The following is a 19,338-nucleotide window of genomic DNA, read 5'->3' on the forward strand; positions in this document are numbered from 1 at the left end:
GTTTCCCCTGGAGACTACTGAAGTGTGAATAGGTTTGATCAAAGAAATTTTTAGAATTACTGTAATTACTGCTTCCTGAACGATTCTATATGCAGAGCACAGAAGGGAGATCTCAACCAGTAGGAAATTTATACTTTCATTTCTACTTCCACAAAGCTACTTTGCTTCTTAAAAACATTTTAAAACTTTGGTATAAATAGGAGTATGTATGGAAGACTGAAGTTGCTCTTCAATCCTTCAAGAATTTTGATAACACACTTCATTAATTATCAAATGCTTCTGCTCTATAATGCCTAATTTTAAAAATGAAAATGATCCGACATCACTTTTCTATTATGCTTAAACAATATTTCATTATCCTAGGCTGCTACTTACTGGAGCTATGTTAGCACCTTCTATTATCCAAATGGTCAGTTACTCTGTTTGGTTGAATCTTCAGTATGAAGAGATTCATCCTGGGCTTTATTTTGAGCCAGGGAAAGAGTTTTTCGGAAGGACATCAGGACTTCTGGTCCTTAATAATACAGGTAAGAATACAGAATTTGAGACATTGCATTTAACATTCAGATAGTTGTACAATATTCCTAATTGGGGTTAATTCTGTTGGCTCCTAAATTGGCTTGAGAAGTCTCTCCTGGACATAAAAGGCAAAGGTAAAGGTAAAGGTTCGCACATGCATGCTAGTCGTTTCCAACTCTAGGGGCTGATGCTCATCTCCATTTCAAAGCCGAAGAGCCAGCACTTGTCCGAGGACGTCTCCGTGGTCATGTGGCCAGCATGACTAGATGCCAGAGGCGCACAGAACGCTGGTACCTTCCTACCATAGTGGTCCCTATTTTTCTACTTGCATTTTTACATGCTTTTGAACTGCTAGGTTGGCAGAAGCTGAGACGAGTAACAGGTGCTCACTCTGTTACGCGACACTCGGGATTTGACCCGCCAAACTGCCGACCATCTGATTGACAAGCTCAGTGTCCTAACCTACTGAGCTGAACTTAATTCTGCTGAAGAATAAAGTCAGAGATTTGTGAGACAGTTTGTGCCTTACTGATTCTTTATAGCTAGCTTCAGAAAGCCAGAGCAGAATTCTAGGCAGAACTATCTCTTTTCAAATGTATTGCTAAATAATGCCAGTTTTAAGAACTTTGGGCACAGTCTTATTTTAAAGTGATCTGACTGGAGATAATCAGGATGAAACACAAGTGGTTTATGCTGGGAAATCCTACCCCTTTCTACTAGCCAAAGAGACAAAAGGACAAAAAGACAAAGAGGGGACTAGGTGGAAAAGAAGTTGAGTTGCACACTGAAACTTCAAGAAGATACCTGAAATATAGCACAAAGTTAGCTCAGGTACAGTATGATAAATCTAAGAGGAGATCCCCTCCCAATCCTCACTCATTCATTTGCTGAGCTAGGACACATTTTGAGCCAGCACCATTTCAACCATGTTTTAGCAATTTAGAAATCAGCAACTTGTTGGCTTAAAATATCTACAGTGAGTAAGTACCAAGATTTATGAGTTTCAAATTGGGAATCTCTCCCCGTTTATAAAAGACAAATAAAAATAAAAAGGGGCAGAAAATGGGTATACTGCAATGGAGTGTTAATTCAATCAGCAAATTGTGCAATCTCTCTTATTCTTAAAAGGCATTTGGAAACCAGCATATATCATTCGTAAAATATTGTATTAAGCAGTATGGCCAATTGAATAACAACTAGAAAACCTCTCTAAAATTGTTCCTTCTAAAGTGTTAGATCTTCTTATAATGATTGGCACTCTTGGCACTTTTAAGTTCCTAGAGACAATACCTGCTGAATTATATTATCTTAAAGTCAGTGTGTAAGAATTATACCTTTATATAAGCTTTATTAAGGGGCATTACACTGGCTGAGAAATTTCATTCAGCAATTTTTGGAGACCAGTTTCTCATCCTAATCAATAATTTCATTTAAATTCTGTATTGTTCATTGTTTAGATGCTTCTTTATTTATCCTGCAGATTCATATTATCTTTTTTTTTCTTTTTAGGTGCAAAAATTGATAATTTTGTCCAGGCACTGAAGAGTCAAAACATCCTGATGGATGTCATCTCTGGTAACATAGTCAGTGACCAACTGGTTCACAATGGGGCCATAAAAGTAGACCTTGAAAACAAGGTAATTATAAGTTCTTTTCTTCCTTTTTGAGAATGGACCAAGGAATCTAATATAACTGTCTGAAGAGATGAACAATGTGCTAATTCAGTGGAGTCATAGCAACAGAAAAGAAAAAAAAGACTACTTCTTCATCTATAATCTAAAATGGACCCCAAATCCAAAAGAGAATAGGCGAAGTAGTCAAATGTTGCGTACCTTCAAAACGATAAGGTCCTGAACCTAGGCAAGAAAAATCAAATACACAGATATAGCATCGGGAGTACCTGGCTCAACAGCAGTAACTGTGAGAGGGATCTAGGTCACCTAGTGGACCATCAGTTAAGTATGAGCCTGCGGTGTGCTGCAGCTGCCAAAAAAGCCAATACATCCTAGGCTGAATTAGCAGACAGATATATAGCATCAACATCACAAAATTAGTGCCGCTCTATACTGCACTAGTGAGGCCACACTTGGAATACTGTGTCCAATTCAGGTCACCATGATAGAAAAAAGATGCTGGGACCCTAGAAAGAGTGCAGAAAAGGACAACTAAGATGATAAGGGCTCTGCAGAATAAGAGATAGTTAAGGTTAAGGGAACTATGTATGTCTAGTTAAGAAAGAGAAGAATTAGGGGTGACAGGGGACCAAACCTATTCTCCAGAGTTTTGAGGGTAGGACAAGAAGCAGTGGATGGAAGCTTGCTAAAGAGAGATCCGACCTGGAACTAAAGAGAAATTTCCTGACAGTGAGAACAATTAACTAATGGAACACCTTGCCTCCTAGAGTTGCGTATTATTATTATTATTATTATTATTATTATTATTATTATTATTATTATTATTATTATTATTATTATTAATTAATTTGTATACAATGGATGCTCCATTGCTGGAGGTTTTTAAGAAAAGACTGGACAACCATTTGTCCAGGATGATGTAAGGTCTCCTGCCATGAGCAAGGAGTTGGATTATAAAACTTCCATGGTCCCATCTAGCCTGATTATTCTATTCTGTTCTGTTCTGTTGTTCTATTCTGCTCCGTTCCTGCTCCTGCTGATGTTGCTGTTCCTATTCTTTGAAGAGGGTTTTGAAATCCTTCCCTGATAGTTCAGTTTTGTTTTTTGTTTTTTACTCGTTAAAAATAAATTTCAAAGCAAAACATAATATTGGTGATAACATTTATGGGCCTTATAGAGATCAGCATTTGGAAAGCAAAAGACTGCCCTATTGAATCTGAATGAGAAAGGCTGAAAAATGGGGAATATCCAACAAGTTAAATAATTATAGCCCTGCAAAATACCCCATGGCATGAAACTAGCATTCCCTATGCTAACTATATTATAATTTACTACTTTCCATAAAAATATGTTATATTTTGATAGATGGAAATCTCTTTGGAATTTAATAACAAAGGGAATTTAATATCTTCAAGGGGGGGGGTCACAAATAATTTGAAGATAGATTTGCCATTTGAATTTGATAAGAGGTATTTCTATATAGACTGAAACTGAAACTGGGGATTGGTGATATTCCTGAATGCTCTCTGGAAATTAGATCCTAGCTTTGTAAATATATTGTTTACTTGAAGGAAAACATTTTCCTGTATTCTGCTTTGCTTGCATATTTTTAAGTAAAACAGCTATTAAGAAGACATGCTAAAAACATAATACCTTCTCATCAAAAGTATACAGCATTTCTAGTAGCACAAGTAACATTGTATAGATCAGGGGTAGGCAACCTCGGCACTTTTATGACTCATGGACTATGCTGGCTCAGGAATTCTGGGAGTTGAAGTCCATGAGTCATAAAAGAGCCGAGGTTGCCTACTCCTGGCATAGATACAAAGAAGCCTGTTATGTGGTAGATTTCAATTCTTTTATTTTTTTTATTTTTTTATTAATTTTCCACTATTACAATAATATCTTTAAAAAGCAACGTGGTGTCTGGATTACAATAGTTCCATTTCAGACAAATACATATTATTACAGATCTCCAAGTTGTTGTAACTAATATTCCCTCTCTCTGATTTCCTTTAATACATATTATCTCTTATCTAAATTAATATACTTCTCATTGCTATCCATCAGTCATTTAATAGTTTTCTTATACTTATCAATACCTTAGTATATTTTATATTTTAACATTCCATTTTTAAGATATCAAAGTACCTTATATAGTTTTCCAGTTTTAATTTTGCATTAATATTAAGATTAAACATTTAAAGTTTCTTATTTTCATATTTGTAAATAACCTCCTTTCCCTTTACACAGTTTTCTCCAATACCTAGTAATGTAAATACACTTCTTATTTATCTCATTTTCATATCGACAAGTTAGTAGTACAATATGAGAATGGTAGTCCTTAGAATACCAATTGCAGGGAGGAGGAAGAGGAGGAGGACAATATAATATTCTTATTTCTCATTTATAATTTTCACATATTTCACATAGAGATTTTCACATAACAGGGCAGCTCTTCGGCCCTGTTAGGACCCCCCAGCGATGCAAAACTGGATGTGGAAGTCGAGAGCCATCCTCCAGACGTCCATGCTGGTTGGCTTGGCAAACCGGAAGCCAGATTTCAATTCTTTTAATATGATGAATTTTTATTTTACTATGCTAAGAATGTTTTTTTTTAATGATCTAGACTTTTGGTTTCCATTCTAAAAATAATTTAAAACTTTATTAAATGTCTAATGACTCATCTGTGGAATGGCTGTGTTCTGATTTAATTGATGGGCATACCTAACACATAGCATGCATACGTCAGAGGTCCACAATGTATGGTCCACAGTGAATGGCCAGAGTAGCTGCTAAACTGAAATTTTCAATATGCCATAAGGAGAAAAGTATAAAATATGTCTGCAATAATCATACTGTTATTAATTTTGTCCTGGTCCTGCCTACTTCTTTGTTATGATCCCACATACTTTGGGAAGAAATTAAGAAATCAATTCAAAGGTCAAATTAAACCTTAGCTTTAAAAATGATGCATTCATGTTTTTTGCTTTTTTTCAAATTAGAAAAATAATCAAATGGCTTTTATTATAAGTTAAGTTTGCAATTATGTAAATTACATTCTTTAGAACTGTTGTTCTCCTACCACGTTTCTCACTTGTGTCCCTTGTGTTCTAATTTTTGCCTTGGTTCAGAAATACAAGTTCACACTTATGTGCCATATGGAAATAACTAACTGCTTTCCTGTGCTTGTCAACATCATCAGCAATGCATTTTTGCATATGTTTAATTCTACTGCCCATCTTCGAACCTGGAATCATGTATTTATCAGAGTAAGTATTCTAGAGGAATATCAAATGAAGTTGTTTTGTGTGCAGTAAGCAACAGGGAAAATATTCCTGTTTAGTTTCAATTATAATCAATTCATAGTTTTCAAGATATTATGTAAAAGTAAAAGGCGATTGCTAGGAAGCAGAAGTGGTGGGAGAGTTTAAGATGTTCAATGAATATCTGCTACAATGTTGCCTCATCTCCAGTCATTCAAGAGTAAATTGAATTTTATCCAATCAACGAGATTGCATTCCAAATCAAAATTGTTTTGATGACACAATTCTATGTGGTTAAAAAAGTAAATAGCCATGTGACAGGGCTAGACTAGCATTTATGTTAATAATAGCTATTCTATTATGACATTTTATCCCAATGGATTAAAAACATATTTTAATTTATTCCTCAGGATAATTTCAATTCTGAATTCTGGATGTTAGAACTGTACATGATTGCGACCTCAGTTGTATTACCTGCTTTTCCACTGCAATTTGCAATGCGAAGTAATGAAGATTACATGGTAAAATAATTATATTTCGTTGATTTCTTCAAAGTTTTATTAAGATATGCCTATATTGTACTTTCATGTGGCATCTGCAAATGACAGCAAGAGTGAGTTAAAAGCTACAGATGGACAATACCTGTATTCAGAATTTATTTCTCTTTGATCATTATAGCTATGGCTTTTAAAAAATAATTGCAGTTCTCTTGATGCTATCCAAGAAAAATACAAATATATTATTTTTTTAAAAAAATGATTGATTGGATTTCAAGGTTGCCTAAACTCCAAAAACAAAACAAAACAAAACAAAAAACCTTTGGGCAGCTTACAATATTTAAAATAATACATAATTAATATTTAAAATAATACATAATTAATATTTAAAATAATACATAATTAATATTTAAAATAATACATAATTAATATTTAAAATAATACATAATTAATATTTAAAATAATACATAAGATAAGATAAGATAAGATAAGATAAGATAAGATAAGATAAGATAAGATAACCTTTATTGTCATTTTTTACTGTGGGCACATTGGCACACATCAAAAATGAAATTTAGTTGCCTGCTCTCAAAGTGAACACATACATGACACACACCTAAACATACTATATACAACATATGTATAGACCCACACCCCTACATTACATAACAAATAAATATTAAATACTGTCCATCTTGAATATATAATGGAAGGAGGAAGCCTGAGAGTTCACAAGGTTAATGCTGTATGGAACAAAACTATGGCTGAATCTGGATCTTCCGCTACGGATACCACGAAGCCTCCTCCTCCCAGAAGGTAACAAGGAAAACAGGTTGTGAAGAGGATGTGTGGTGTCCCAAATAAACGTACAGACCCTGCTAATTTCAAAAGATAAAACTACATACATAACACCTGGGGAAAATAATGAGGAACACCAAAATACAAGGCATGGGAAGAGAGTCTGGCCTTAAAAGTCTTTCAGAACATTTGAAGGGTAGAAGCCATATGTATTTCTGAAAGGATGCTTTTCCAGCGTTTCATTATCATACAATGATGATGACAAATTGATGACATGCAAACAGTGACATCATCATGCCAATAACATCATCACATACATGCAACCTGATATTTGAGGCAAGTGTGTAGCTTTTGCTGCACATGTTCTTTGCCCTTCTTATCCTATGACTATTACATTAAAGAGTGATGCAACACTGAAATAAATTGCAACTTATATTGGGAAACAATGCCCAGTGCAAAAAGAAAAGCTATAATTGTTGTAACAAGATATAGTTGTTGTAACAAGAATTTAGAAGACTTAAAACTGTATTAAAGGAACAAGTTAGTTTATCCAGAAAGGTCATTTCACTGGTAAAACCAATATTAATGTCATAATCTGTGTGAATGCATAGTTTTCGTCTTCCATCCTCCTCTTCCTCTCGGTACAATGTCATGGTTCTGATATATGAGATGAACTAAAACAGAACTCCTAGGCTTGAGTTTTCCTCTAAGGACATGTTGGCTGAGTCCATCTCTATGCCTTCGCTGGAGATACTGTACCCAAGGTAGTAGAGGCATGTGAGATGGAATTCACATTTAGAGAGTTTAGCATAAAGTTTTGCTTTCAGTAATTTTCTGAGCACTTAGTGCACTAATCTTACATGCTCTGCCATGGTTTCAGTGTAAATAAGGATGTCATCAAGTTAGATTAAAGGTAAAGGTAAAGGTTCCCCTGCACATGCGTGCTAGTCATTTCCAACTCTAGGGGCCGGTGCTCATCTCTGTTTCAAAGCCGAAGAGCCAGCGCTTGTCCGAGGACGACTCCGTGGTCATGTGTCCGGCATGACTAGATGCCAAAGGCGCACGGAACGCTGTTACCTTCCCACCACAGTGGTCCCTATTTTTCTACTTGCATTTTTACGTGCTTTCGAACTGCTAGGTTGGCAGAAGCTGGGACGAGTAACAGGCACTCACTCTGTTACGCGGCACTCGGGATTCGACCCACCAAACTGCCGACCTTCTGATCAACAAGCTCAGCGTCCTAACCCACTGAGCCACCACGTCCCTTCCAAGATAGATTAGGACCCTTTATGTAGGTGATCATGCAATGCTTGATTGATTAATTGCATGAACATGGCAGGGGCCAAAGACATAACTTTGAACTGAAAGCTTCCTAGAGGACTATTGAAAGCTGTTTTCCATTCATCCCCCTGTTTAATTTGCACCCAGTAATAAGCCTCTTTTAGGTCCAATTTTGTGAAAAACTTTGCCTTCGCCAAATGGGCCAACATGTCCTTCATCAAGGGGAGGGGGTCCATATTTTCCATGACTGCATTTAACCCTTTAAAATCAACACACAATCTCAGTGATCTATCTGTTTTCTTCTTAAACAGAATGGGGGCAGCCACATGTGACTTTGCGAATTGGATGAAACCTCTGACTAGATTCTAGTCAATGTACTCCCTCAGTTCTTTTAACTCTCTGGGCGACAATCACTACATTTTTGGCTTAGAGAGTTTGGCTCCCAGTAGGATTTCAATTGCACAGTCAGTTTCTCCGTGGGGGCGGGGGGGGAAGGATGTCACATTCCTTTTCACTGGAAGCTTCTGCTAAATCTCAGTACTCACTTGGTATACGTTTGGTCCCTGGAATGGGCCCTATGGCAGTTCTCAATAGCTCAAGGGGCTGTCCTTGGTCTTCAGTGGCAACAGCTCCTCACACTCCACTGAGTGTGGTAGGAGGGAAGGGTCCCCTCGCTAACCTTAATGTCCTCACTCCATCTTCCCACCAAATCCAGGGGCAACATTTATCGAGCCAAGCTAATCTGAGAATAACAGCCTCACTCATTTTTCGGACCACTACAAAGCGGATGATTTCCCAGTGCTCCCCCATTTCCAAATGTACTGGCTTGGTTAGTTGTGTGACAGAAGCTCCCCCGATGAGAGACCCATCTGCCTGTTCAAACCTCATGACTAGGGGCAGTAGTTTAGCATCACAATGCATGACATGATGCAATTGAGTTTGAACCCGTGTGTTAAGAGTGTGCTGCTGTTGCTGCTGCTGATTAATTAAGGATTCAAGGCATTTCACACAGGCTGAGATTATATCTAGAAAAAAGTTACCTTCAAGGAGTCATGTAAGCCTTTTGGGGGGGGTTGTCCTAAACAAGAGTGACCTTTATTAGATTTAGGACCAAATTTAACTTTTCTGCTACAATATTAAACAATGAATATAAGTAACCAAGTGTCTTGGTGTGATAATATTTGTAAATAGGAAGGAACCAGAGAGCGAGGAGGGGCATTCAGACTAGGCTGGTTAGCCACAAAAAGCTGTTAGGCTTTGTTATGATATATCAACATACTGATGGAAGTTGTGGGAGGGAAGGAAAAAGTATATTCTATTTATCTCTGTCATCTTCTTGAATTGAATTTATGCAATCCTTTAATTAAATAGTTTAGTCATTATTTGGTATTTTTATTCCCTTTTTTTACTAGATAAGAACTCGCTCCCAGCTGCGAATCGCAGGACTTTTTCCTTCTGCCTATTGGTGTGGACAAGCTCTGGTGGATATGCCCCTGCATTGCATTCTACTTCTTTTAGTTCTTTGGCCATGGTTTTTAAGAATAGGAGATACAAACCCTCACTTTATACCCAGCTTGATTTCCTGCTTGGTAATTGAATTTCATTCATTTTTAACATGTGATTTTCTCTCAGGTTTACATTTATAATTTTTAATGACAAGCATTCATGTCTACCTTTTTATAATAATCAGAATACAGGTAGTCCTCAAGTTACAACAGCTCATTTAGTGACCATTCAAAGTTACAACAGCACTGAAAAAAGTGACTTATGACAATTTTTCACACTTCCGACTTTGCAGCATCCCCATGGTTACATGATCAAAATTCAGATACTTGGCAACTGATTCATATTTATGATGGTTGCAGTGTCTCGGGGTCATGTGATTGCCTTTTGCAACCTCCTGACAAGCCAAGTCAGTGGGGAAGCCAGATTCACTTAACAACTCTGACACTAACTAAATAACTGCAGTAATTCATTTAACAACTCTGGCAAGAAAGGTCATAAAATGGGGCAAAAGTCATTTAACAAATATTTCACTTAGCAACAGAAATTTGAGACTCAGTTGCGGTTGTAAGTTGAGGACTACTTGTAAGTCCTTCTACAGACCTTAAATGGCAGGAATATGTCTTTGATCATCAACTGTCTGAAAAAGCCAGCAATGAACTAGCAATAAACTGGCAGTAAACTGAAAGAAGAACTTTGTCCCCATTCATCACCTTTAGAAGACAGTTGTGGTTAGTGGCCAGTGGGGTTTGTAGGGGGGGTTATTTAGACACATTGCCTTAGTCTTACTCAAACTACCTACCACTAGCAAGAAAGATAAGAACAAATATAAGTAGTCCTCAACTTACGATTACAATCGGGACAGCGACAGCAATGCAATCGTTAAGAGAGACATCACATGACAGGACCCAATTTTACAACTATTTTACCATGGCTGTTAAATGAATCACATGCTCATTAAGTGAATCTGCTAGTAATTGACTTAATTAATTGACTTTGCTTGTAGAAGCTGGCTGGGAAAGTTCCAAATCATACTCATGTGACTGCAGGATATGCAATCATTGTAAATATGAGTTGACTGTCAAGTATCCAAATTGCAATTGTATGACTGTGCGGTGGGGTGAAGGTTGTAACTTTGAGGGTGGTTCATAAGTCACTTTTTCTGAGGCCATTGTTAAATGGATGGTCATATGTTGAGGATTACCTGTGAGGAAAGCAAAAATAAACTGAATTGGTCGAAGATATATTACATCATACCTACCAATCCATCTCATATAATGAGAAAAAAATAGTAGGGAATATAAAATATTGCAAAAATATTGCCAGGCATTAGGCATAGCTTTTACAGAAAAAAGGGAAATACATTGATGAAAAATAGTATACATTAATGGACCTTTAATTTACAGTAAGAAGGGACGCGGTGGCTCAGTGGGTTAGGACGCTGAGCTTGTCAATCAGAAGGTCAGCAGTTTGGCGGGTTGAATCCCAAGTGCCGCGTAACAGAGTGAGCGCCTGTTACTTGTCCCAGCTTCTGCCAACCTAGCAGTTCGAAAGCACGTAAAAATGCAAGTAGAAAAATAGGGATCACTATGGTGGGAAGGTAACAGCGTTCCGTGCGCCTTTGGCGTCTAGTCATGCCGGCCACATGACCATGGAGATGTCCTCGGACAAGTGCTGGCTCTTCGGCTTTGAAACGGAGATGAGCACTGGCCCCTAGAGTTGGAAACGACTAGCACGCATGTGCGGGGGAACCTTTACCCTTTACCTAATTTACAGTAGCATTTCCTAAGATCACTTTTTTACTTTGCTACTGTTCTTGTCCTTCATAATGCAAAGATTTTGACGTTCTTTCTTTCAAGGGTATGGATGTTCTGTGGCTGTAAGGTTTCAAGGTTGATGACCAAAGCTTTGCAATGTACACATCTGGATAAATTGTCAATTACAATAAGTTAATTTCACTCAAATTCACTAGCTAAAATACTTGCTATGTGTAAATAGGTTCCTTGTAGTTAAAGCATTGTATGAAATTATTATAAAAGACAGAGTTTGGTGTAGTGATTCATGCTGGAAATTAGGAGACCCTGAGTTCTAGTTCTGCTTTAAGCAAAAGCTAGCTGGATGATCTTGTGTCAGTCACTTTCTCTCAGCCCTGAGGAGGCAGCAATGGTAAAGCACTGTAGGGATCTCTAAGAATCAAATATAATTGAACAGAATAAAAAACATTATTATAAGCTATTAGAATGAAGGAGACATTTCTACTTTCTTGGTAAGACATTAGCCAATTATTAATACAGAGCTTTCTTTTGAGCAGGTGGCATTTTTCCTCGGCTACAGTATATCGATTGTTTTATTCCTATACATAATTGCCTTCGTATTTCGCCAAAAAAAGCATACTGCCAGTTTTTGGGCAGTCATCTCTATTTTAGTAAGTATATGCTCAATGTATCCATATGCAAGGGGCCTCTTCTTAACAAGGGATGGTTGAAAGCAGCCTGATGTATTCTTGGTAGACAACTATGTGACCTGGAAGACTCTGTGGTCACACTGCTGGCCAGAAAGGCTCTGGCTAGGAGAACTTACTGGAAGATGGAAGCTGTCTTTCAAAAGCGCTTCTGGGCTTTTAAAGAAGGCTAAGCATTGCACCATTCTGTTGCTACTTCTCACCATGTACCCAGCATGTAGGTGCAACCGCTGTTTCCTAGGGAGAAAGATTAGTTTTGTGGGACAGAATTTTTGCTCTTTTGTGCATGCTGGTTATAGACAGACAGGGAAATAACCTTAAAGCAAACATTAGGAATCTTGTACAAATAAGGACAGCAGGACAGAAGTGTTCCTTAAGTTCCGGGAAGGAGACTGTATTAAGAAGAGACTTAGGCTGATCCCTCCCTGTCTCCTTGGGGTGTAAGAAAGAGGGGAGAAAAAGCACACTCAGACTTGGAAGATTCTGTAACTATAACCAATTTCAATAATTTCTATAGAATTAACTTCCTGATCCAATATCACTTGCAGGGCTTACTTTGGGGGAGGATTTTGCTTTCCTCTTAGCACTACATTTATTGGATATACATGCCTCTTAATATCATTGTAAGGGACGTGGTGGCTCAGTGGGTTAGGACGCTGAGCTTGTCGATCAGAAGGTCAGCAGTTTGGCGGGTCGAATCCCGAGTGCTGCGTAATAGAGTGAGCGCCTGTTACTCGTCCCAGCTTCTGCCAACCTAGCAGTTTGAAAGCACGTAAAAATGCAAGTAGAAAAATAGGGACCACTACGGTGGGAAGGTAACAGTGTTCCGTGCACCTTTGGTGTCTAGTCATGACCACGGAGACGTCCTTGGACAAGCGCTGGCTCTTCGGCTTTGAAACAGAGATGAGCACCAGCCCCTAGAGTTGGAAACGACTAGCACGCATGTGCGGGGGAACCTTTACCCTTTACCTAATTTACAGTAACATTTCCTAAGATCACTTTTTTACTTTGCTACTGTTCTTGTCCTTCATAATGCAAAGATTTTGACATTCTTTCTTTCAAGGGTATGGATGTTCTATGGCTGTAAGTTTTCAAGGTTGATGACCAAAGCTTTGCAATGTACACATCTGGATAAATGGTCACAAACTGCTTTATAATAAGTTAATTTCACTCAAATTCACTAGCAAGATAAATTTCAGGAAGATAAATTTCAAGAATGAGCAAGATAGTGTTGCTCTTGAGATTTAAGCTGTCCCAGCACCTTCTGTCTGGTTCTTGGCATCCCTGAGCTGATACGAGCAAGTAAATTGTGGTGGGGTGGGAATTAAGCAGGAAATTACTTGATAACTGAATAAGTGTTCATTGCCATGTTTCATCTACTTAAGTTGTTTGAGCTTCCCACAGTGATTCAGTTAGAAATACGTTGTATTATTCAATGGTGAAAAAAATAAGGTTAGTAAATCTCATTTTCCCCAGCAGGTTTAATTATAAAAGCAAAAAGAAGGAAGGGAAACATGAGGAGGAGAAAAGCAGTCTCTGCTTCATGGATAGCAATGATCAAATGTAAAAGGGTAGCTTAATTGAACTCGCCATATAAAGTTAAGTCAGAGGTTACAAAAATTGGGTAAAGTAATTTCATTTGTTAAAAAATATTAAAATAATTTCTTCTTTCATTTTAGGTCATGCTGCTTTTGTTCATAATAAGTAATTTCATGCCAATTACAGAGTACTACATAAGACACCTGTTGGGTTTTTTTCTTCCTATGTTTCCAGTTACGACTTTTATACAGGGAGTGCAGAATTATTAGGCAAGTTGTATTTTTGAGGATTAATTTTATTATTGAACAACAACCATGTTCTCAATGAACCCAAAAAACTCATTAATATCAAAGCTGAATATTTTTGGAAGTAGTTTTTAGTTTGTTTTTAGTTATAGCTATTTTAGGGGGATATCTGTGTGTGCAGGTGACTATTACTGTGCATAATTATTAGGCAACTTAACAAAAAACAAATATATACCCATTTCAATTATTTATTTTTACCAGTGAAACCAATATAACATCTCAACATTCACAAATATACATTTCTGACATTCAAAAACATAACAAAAACAAATCAGTGACCAATATAGCCACCTTTCTTTGCAAGGACACTCAAAAGCCTGCCATCCATGGATTCTGTCAGTGTTTTGATCTGGTCACCATCAACATTGCGTGCAGCAGCAACCACAGCCTCCCAGACACTGTTCAGAGAGGTGTACTGTTTTCCCTCCTTGTAAATCTCACATTTGATGATGGACTACAGGTTCTCAATGGGGTTCAGATCAGGTGAACAAGGAGGCCATGTCATTAGATTTCCTTCTTTTATACCCTTTCTTGCCAGCCACGCTGTGGAGTACTTGGACGCGTGTGATGGAGCATTGTCCTGCATGAAAATCATGTTTTTCTTGAAGGATGCAGACTTCTTCCTGTACCACTGCTTGAAGAAGGTGTCTTCCAGAAACTGGCAGTAGGACTGGGAGTTGAGCTTGACTCCATCCTCAACCCGAAAAGGCCCCACAAGCTCATCTTTGATGATACCAGCCCAAACCAGTACTCCACCTCCACCTTGCTGGCGTCTGAGTCGGACTGGAGCTCTCTGCCCTTTACCAATCCAGCCACGGGCCCATCCATCTGGCCCATCAAGACTCACTCTCATTTCATCAGTCCATAAAACCTTAGAAAAATCAGTCTTGAGATATTTCTTGGCCCAGTCTTGACGTTTCAGCTTGTGTGTCTTGTTCAGTGGTGGTCGTCTTTCAGCCTTTCTTACCTTGGCCATGTCTCTGAGTATTGCACACCTTGTGCTTTTGGGCACTCCAGTGATGTTGCAGCTCTGAAATATGGCCAAACTGGTGGCAAGTGGCATCTTGGCAGCTGCACGCTTGACTTTTCTCAGTTCATGGGCAGTTATTTTGCGCCTTGGTTTCTCCACACGCTTCTTGCGACCCTGTTGACTATTTTGAATGAAACGCTTGATTGTTCGATGATCACGCTTCAGAAGCTTTGCAATTTTAAGAGTGCTGCATCCCTCTGCAAGATATCTCACTATTTTTGACTTTTCTGAGCCTGTCAAGTCCTTCTTTTGACCCATTTTGCCAAAGGAAAGGAAGTTGCCTAATAATTATGCACACCTGATACAGGGTGTTGATGTCATTAGACCACACCCCTTCTCATTACAGAGATGCACATCACCTAATATGCTTAATTGGTAGTAGGCTTTCGAGCCTATACAGCTTGGAGTAAGACAACATGCATAAAGAGGATGATGTGGTCAAAATACTCATTTGCCTAATAATTCTGCACTCCCTGTATTTTCTTTTACAGTTGTAAGTGTAATATTATTTATTATCTCTTAGCCTGTTCTTATGAAAATTGGAGCTGAGCATAAACAGTTTTTCATTCACCCAGTTTGTATAGGGAATAATTGGGTAAAAAAGTTCTCTGAATTTTTCCCAGGAACCAACAATTCCTCAAGGGCAGGTATGCTTCTTCCCTGTGACACTCCAAAACTGGGGATTTCACTAAAATCCATTTTTCCTTCAAATGAATTCAGTTTGAAAAGACTGAGTGGTAGAAAAATAAATCAGGAGAATTTCTCTACTCAGTATTAATAAGAATGCACTTTTGCAGTGAACATGAAATAGGTTCAGCTATTTCAGCTTTTATGGTACACTGGATATAAATTCTATACACTCCTGTTATAGTCACAGGTTTTTGAGATATAAAAAAAATCAAATCAAGATAAATCACTTCAGAATTTTTCCACCTTTGATATAACATATGGGCTATGTCAGGGCTCTTCAAACTTGGCCCTTTTATGACTTGTGGACTTCAGCTCCCAGAATTCCTCAACCAGCGTGCCTGGCTGAGGAATTCTGGGAATTGAAGTCCACAAGTCATAAAAGGGCCAAGTTTGAAGAGCCCTGGGCTATACAATTCAATTGGAAAATGAACTGAAATATCTTAGGAGGAAAACAAACCATACAGTAACATAATTGCATAAGTATGCACACCCTCTTATAGGTAGGAATGTAGCTGTGTTTAGAATTAACCAATCACATTAAAACTGATATTAAATTGTATCAGTACACACCTGCCATCAATTAAAGTAACTCTGATCAAGCCCATTTAAAGTTCAGCTGTGTTAATAGGATTTTCCTGACTTTTACTCAATTGCCTCTTACAGCAAAAGCCATGGTCTGCAGACAGCTTACAAGGCATCAAAGGCATTTCATTTTTGGAAGGTATCAGGCAGAAGGGTACAAAACAATCTCTAAAGCAGGGGTCAAACTGCCAGCCCGCGGGCCGGATGCATCATAGCCACACCGTGCTCACCCCATTGCTGACAATGGCAAAAAAGTTGCAATATGTTGCGACACGTCACATGATGTTGAGAGTTTGACACCCCTGCTCTAAAGTATTAGATATACCATGGAGCACAATGAAGGCAGTCATCAATAAATGGAGAAAATATAGTACAATGACATCACCAAGAACTGGATGTCCCTCCATAATTGATGCAAGACATGTCATATTGATAGGCTTCTATCCCAAAAGACTGAATGCTGTCATAAAATCAAAAGGGATTTCAACAAAATATCAGTTTAAGGGTGTGTACAATTATGCAACCATGCTATTCTAAGCTTTTTATTTAGGTTTTGCCCCTTTTATGACCTTTCTTCCCACAGTTAAGTCAGTCATTGCAGTTGTTATGTTAGTAACTTGGTTGTTAAGTGAATCTGGCTTCCCCATTTCAACTCTCATAAATACATGCCATTTGCCAAGTGTCCAAATTCTGACTGAACACAGGAATGCTGCAACAGTCATATTAAAAATGGTCTTGTCACCTTTTTCAATGCTGTGTAACTTCAAACTGTCACCAAACAAATGGTTGTAAGTTGAGGATTTATCTATAAAGTAGTCCAATGACCAAGTAAAGCTGCTCCACTTTCCTGCCTAAAATTTTGTGAGCTTCCCTGTAGTTGTCCCCTAGGAATATAAAAAGGGTAGGAAGTAGTTAGTTAGCTCTAGCAGAAACATTTTCTTTTTTTTTCTGGGACCCATGTGTTAATTGGTTTCTTTTGCCTCACTGGCTGCAGGCCAGTGGACAACCAGACCAAGCAATGTCATAAGCAATGTCAAGCTTAAATGGTTATCAACTTCAGTCACAATCCTATTTGCTTAAGTCTATGTAAAGCATGGGTTGGAAAGTCCAGAAAAATGGGGCAATGTCAGTATAACAGAGATGGGAGACTTGGGCCCTATCTGACCAAACACCTCAAGTCCCAGACTTAGTTCTGAGTTCTGCTATGGTTTTATTGATTCTCAAAGTAAGCATATCATATCAGGTCTTGATTAATTTGCCTTTGCAGGATGGATGAAAATCTATTGCTCAGGGTCAGATGAATCCAGGAGTACATAAAAAGAGAATTAGAAAGAACTAATTTTACAAAAGATTTACAAAAATTACAAAAACTAATTTTACAAAAGTTCTGTCACTGGTTCTTGTCTGAACTAATAAACAGATTGTCTTTATGGAGTCTAGATCATACAACACTGGAAAGTTGTTTGGATTTTTTTTATCTGTGTAATGGCTGGAGGAAACTGATTTTACAAAATAAGGAAAGCTACCCTTCCATCTCCCCCACAAAGGAATCCTAAAATTATAAATAGCTTCACCTATTTTAGAAATTGATTTTATAGTATCCAAACTATCTTCTATTTTAACTATTATTTTATGGGCACTTAAACTATACTGTATTATTTAAAGTCCAATTTTACCGTATCTTCCTATCATTCCATTCTGTATCTCTAATATATTTTATTTCTTTTTATTTTCATCTTTATACTGTATATCACTATAGTCACTTTTTATAAAGCTTTTTTTTTCTCCAGAAAAAAAAATGTCCTGTTTTTTTCTCTCTGTGTCTTTTTTAGTTTGTTTTCTATTTCTGTTTGGACAAAATGTCTTAACTTTTTTCTTCTTGTTTATTCCCAGCTGGGTTTCTTGACTCTTCTCTTCCAAATTTTGGCTCAGTCTGAGGGAAACAGCTGGAAGACATTTTCCCTCAGACTAGGCCAGAGGGAAGGAATTCAGTGCCTCTCTCTCTCTCTGGTTTTCCCAGCTGCTGCCTCCTTTTCCTTGCCCCTTTCTCTGCCTACGCTTGGGCTATTCAACTCATAGACCCTTTGCTTTTCTTCCTGGGTTTTGGGAATAAGCTGAGTCTGTTTATGGAGAGGCTTCGGATTCCAGAGCTCCCAGACTGCCACCTTGCTCCCTGCCCCAACCCTCATTTGACCGGCAGCTGCTGAGGAAGTGTTCAGAAGTTTGCGGGAAGGGAAGCACAGGGATTTAGAATTAAGAATTTGCTCAGGCAGTCCGCCCTTGTTTGGATGAGATAGAAATGCGGAAAATACATAACTGTCCTTTTTAAAAATTCCTTCTGCTGTGTTAATAGATGCTGGGAGGCTTTTATATTGATGAAGATGATACTTCAAATCAGACACAGCTCTTTATATCTACTTTCATGGTGAGAACAATGTATTTATTTTTAGTACCGGGGGCCATGTTCATATATATACACGGAGCTTCAATGGAATGGTTTTTGTTTAACTATTGTTGGGAATAGATTTTGCATTATTTCTTTAACTGTGCTGAGGCATGAGGAAAATAATAATATTCATTGTGAGAGCTAGCTAGGGCAGGGGTAGGCAACCTCGGCTATGCTGACTCAGGAATTCTGGGAGTTGAAGTCCATGAGTCATAAAAGAGCCAAGGTTGCCTATCCCTGAGCTAGGGTGAGGGCTTGTCCCAAACCACAAAATTTCACCTGTGAGTTCCCCCAAAACACACCCACCCACATGTAGAGCACTGATGTGAGATGGAGGTAGAGCCTTTTGGCCTAGACTTCAGTGTATGGCCATGGCACAAGCAAAGGCAGTCATTAATACCATATACTGCCTACCTTTTAAGTGACACCACAGGTACAGTGTGATAGCAAGCAGATCTGCTTTCTGCAGGTTGCAGGGAATTATTATCGTGAGAATTATTATCGTTCCTGAGAAGGTGAATATGCCTGAATATCTTATATCTGAAAGAATGAATGAACTTGTGAGGAGTCTGGAGAGCAGAGTTTGGAGAAGAATGGAACAAGTGCCATTTACTGCTTTCATTTTCATGTCCATGGCCAACAGAGAAGGAGAACATCTTCCAAACAGATGGTCCAAAAACTCCTTTTTACTTAGCAATCAGGCTGTGATCCCACAAAAAACCTCTTACTTTTAAGTCATTTTCTACACAGTCCCCTCTATCTGTGGGGAATGATTCCATGGATAGGT

The 19,338-nt window shown here is 38.1% G+C and overlaps 1 protein-coding gene across 1 annotated transcript in view; it reads left to right on the forward strand.

Moving 5' to 3' along the window:
* LOC308662846 (ABC-type organic anion transporter ABCA8-like) overlaps nucleotides 1–19,338 on the forward strand; it is a 72,853-nt gene that overhangs the window by 31,253 nt on the left and 22,262 nt on the right. Inside the window, exons 18-24 of the mRNA XM_081318990.1 lie at nucleotides 364–527; nucleotides 2,029–2,156; nucleotides 5,288–5,425; nucleotides 5,830–5,940; nucleotides 9,408–9,584; nucleotides 11,810–11,923; nucleotides 18,459–18,530. Coding sequence (XP_081175116.1) covers nucleotides 364–527; nucleotides 2,029–2,156; nucleotides 5,288–5,425; nucleotides 5,830–5,940; nucleotides 9,408–9,584; nucleotides 11,810–11,923; nucleotides 18,459–18,530 — 904 coding nt within the window. The remainder of the gene's footprint in view (nucleotides 1–363; nucleotides 528–2,028; nucleotides 2,157–5,287; nucleotides 5,426–5,829; nucleotides 5,941–9,407; nucleotides 9,585–11,809; nucleotides 11,924–18,458; nucleotides 18,531–19,338) is intronic.

The sequence above is a fragment of the Vipera berus genome (assembly GCF_964194415.1).
Source record: "Vipera berus genome assembly, chromosome: 2".
In the NCBI taxonomy this organism is placed as follows: Eukaryota; Metazoa; Chordata; class Lepidosauria; order Squamata; family Viperidae; genus Vipera; species Vipera berus.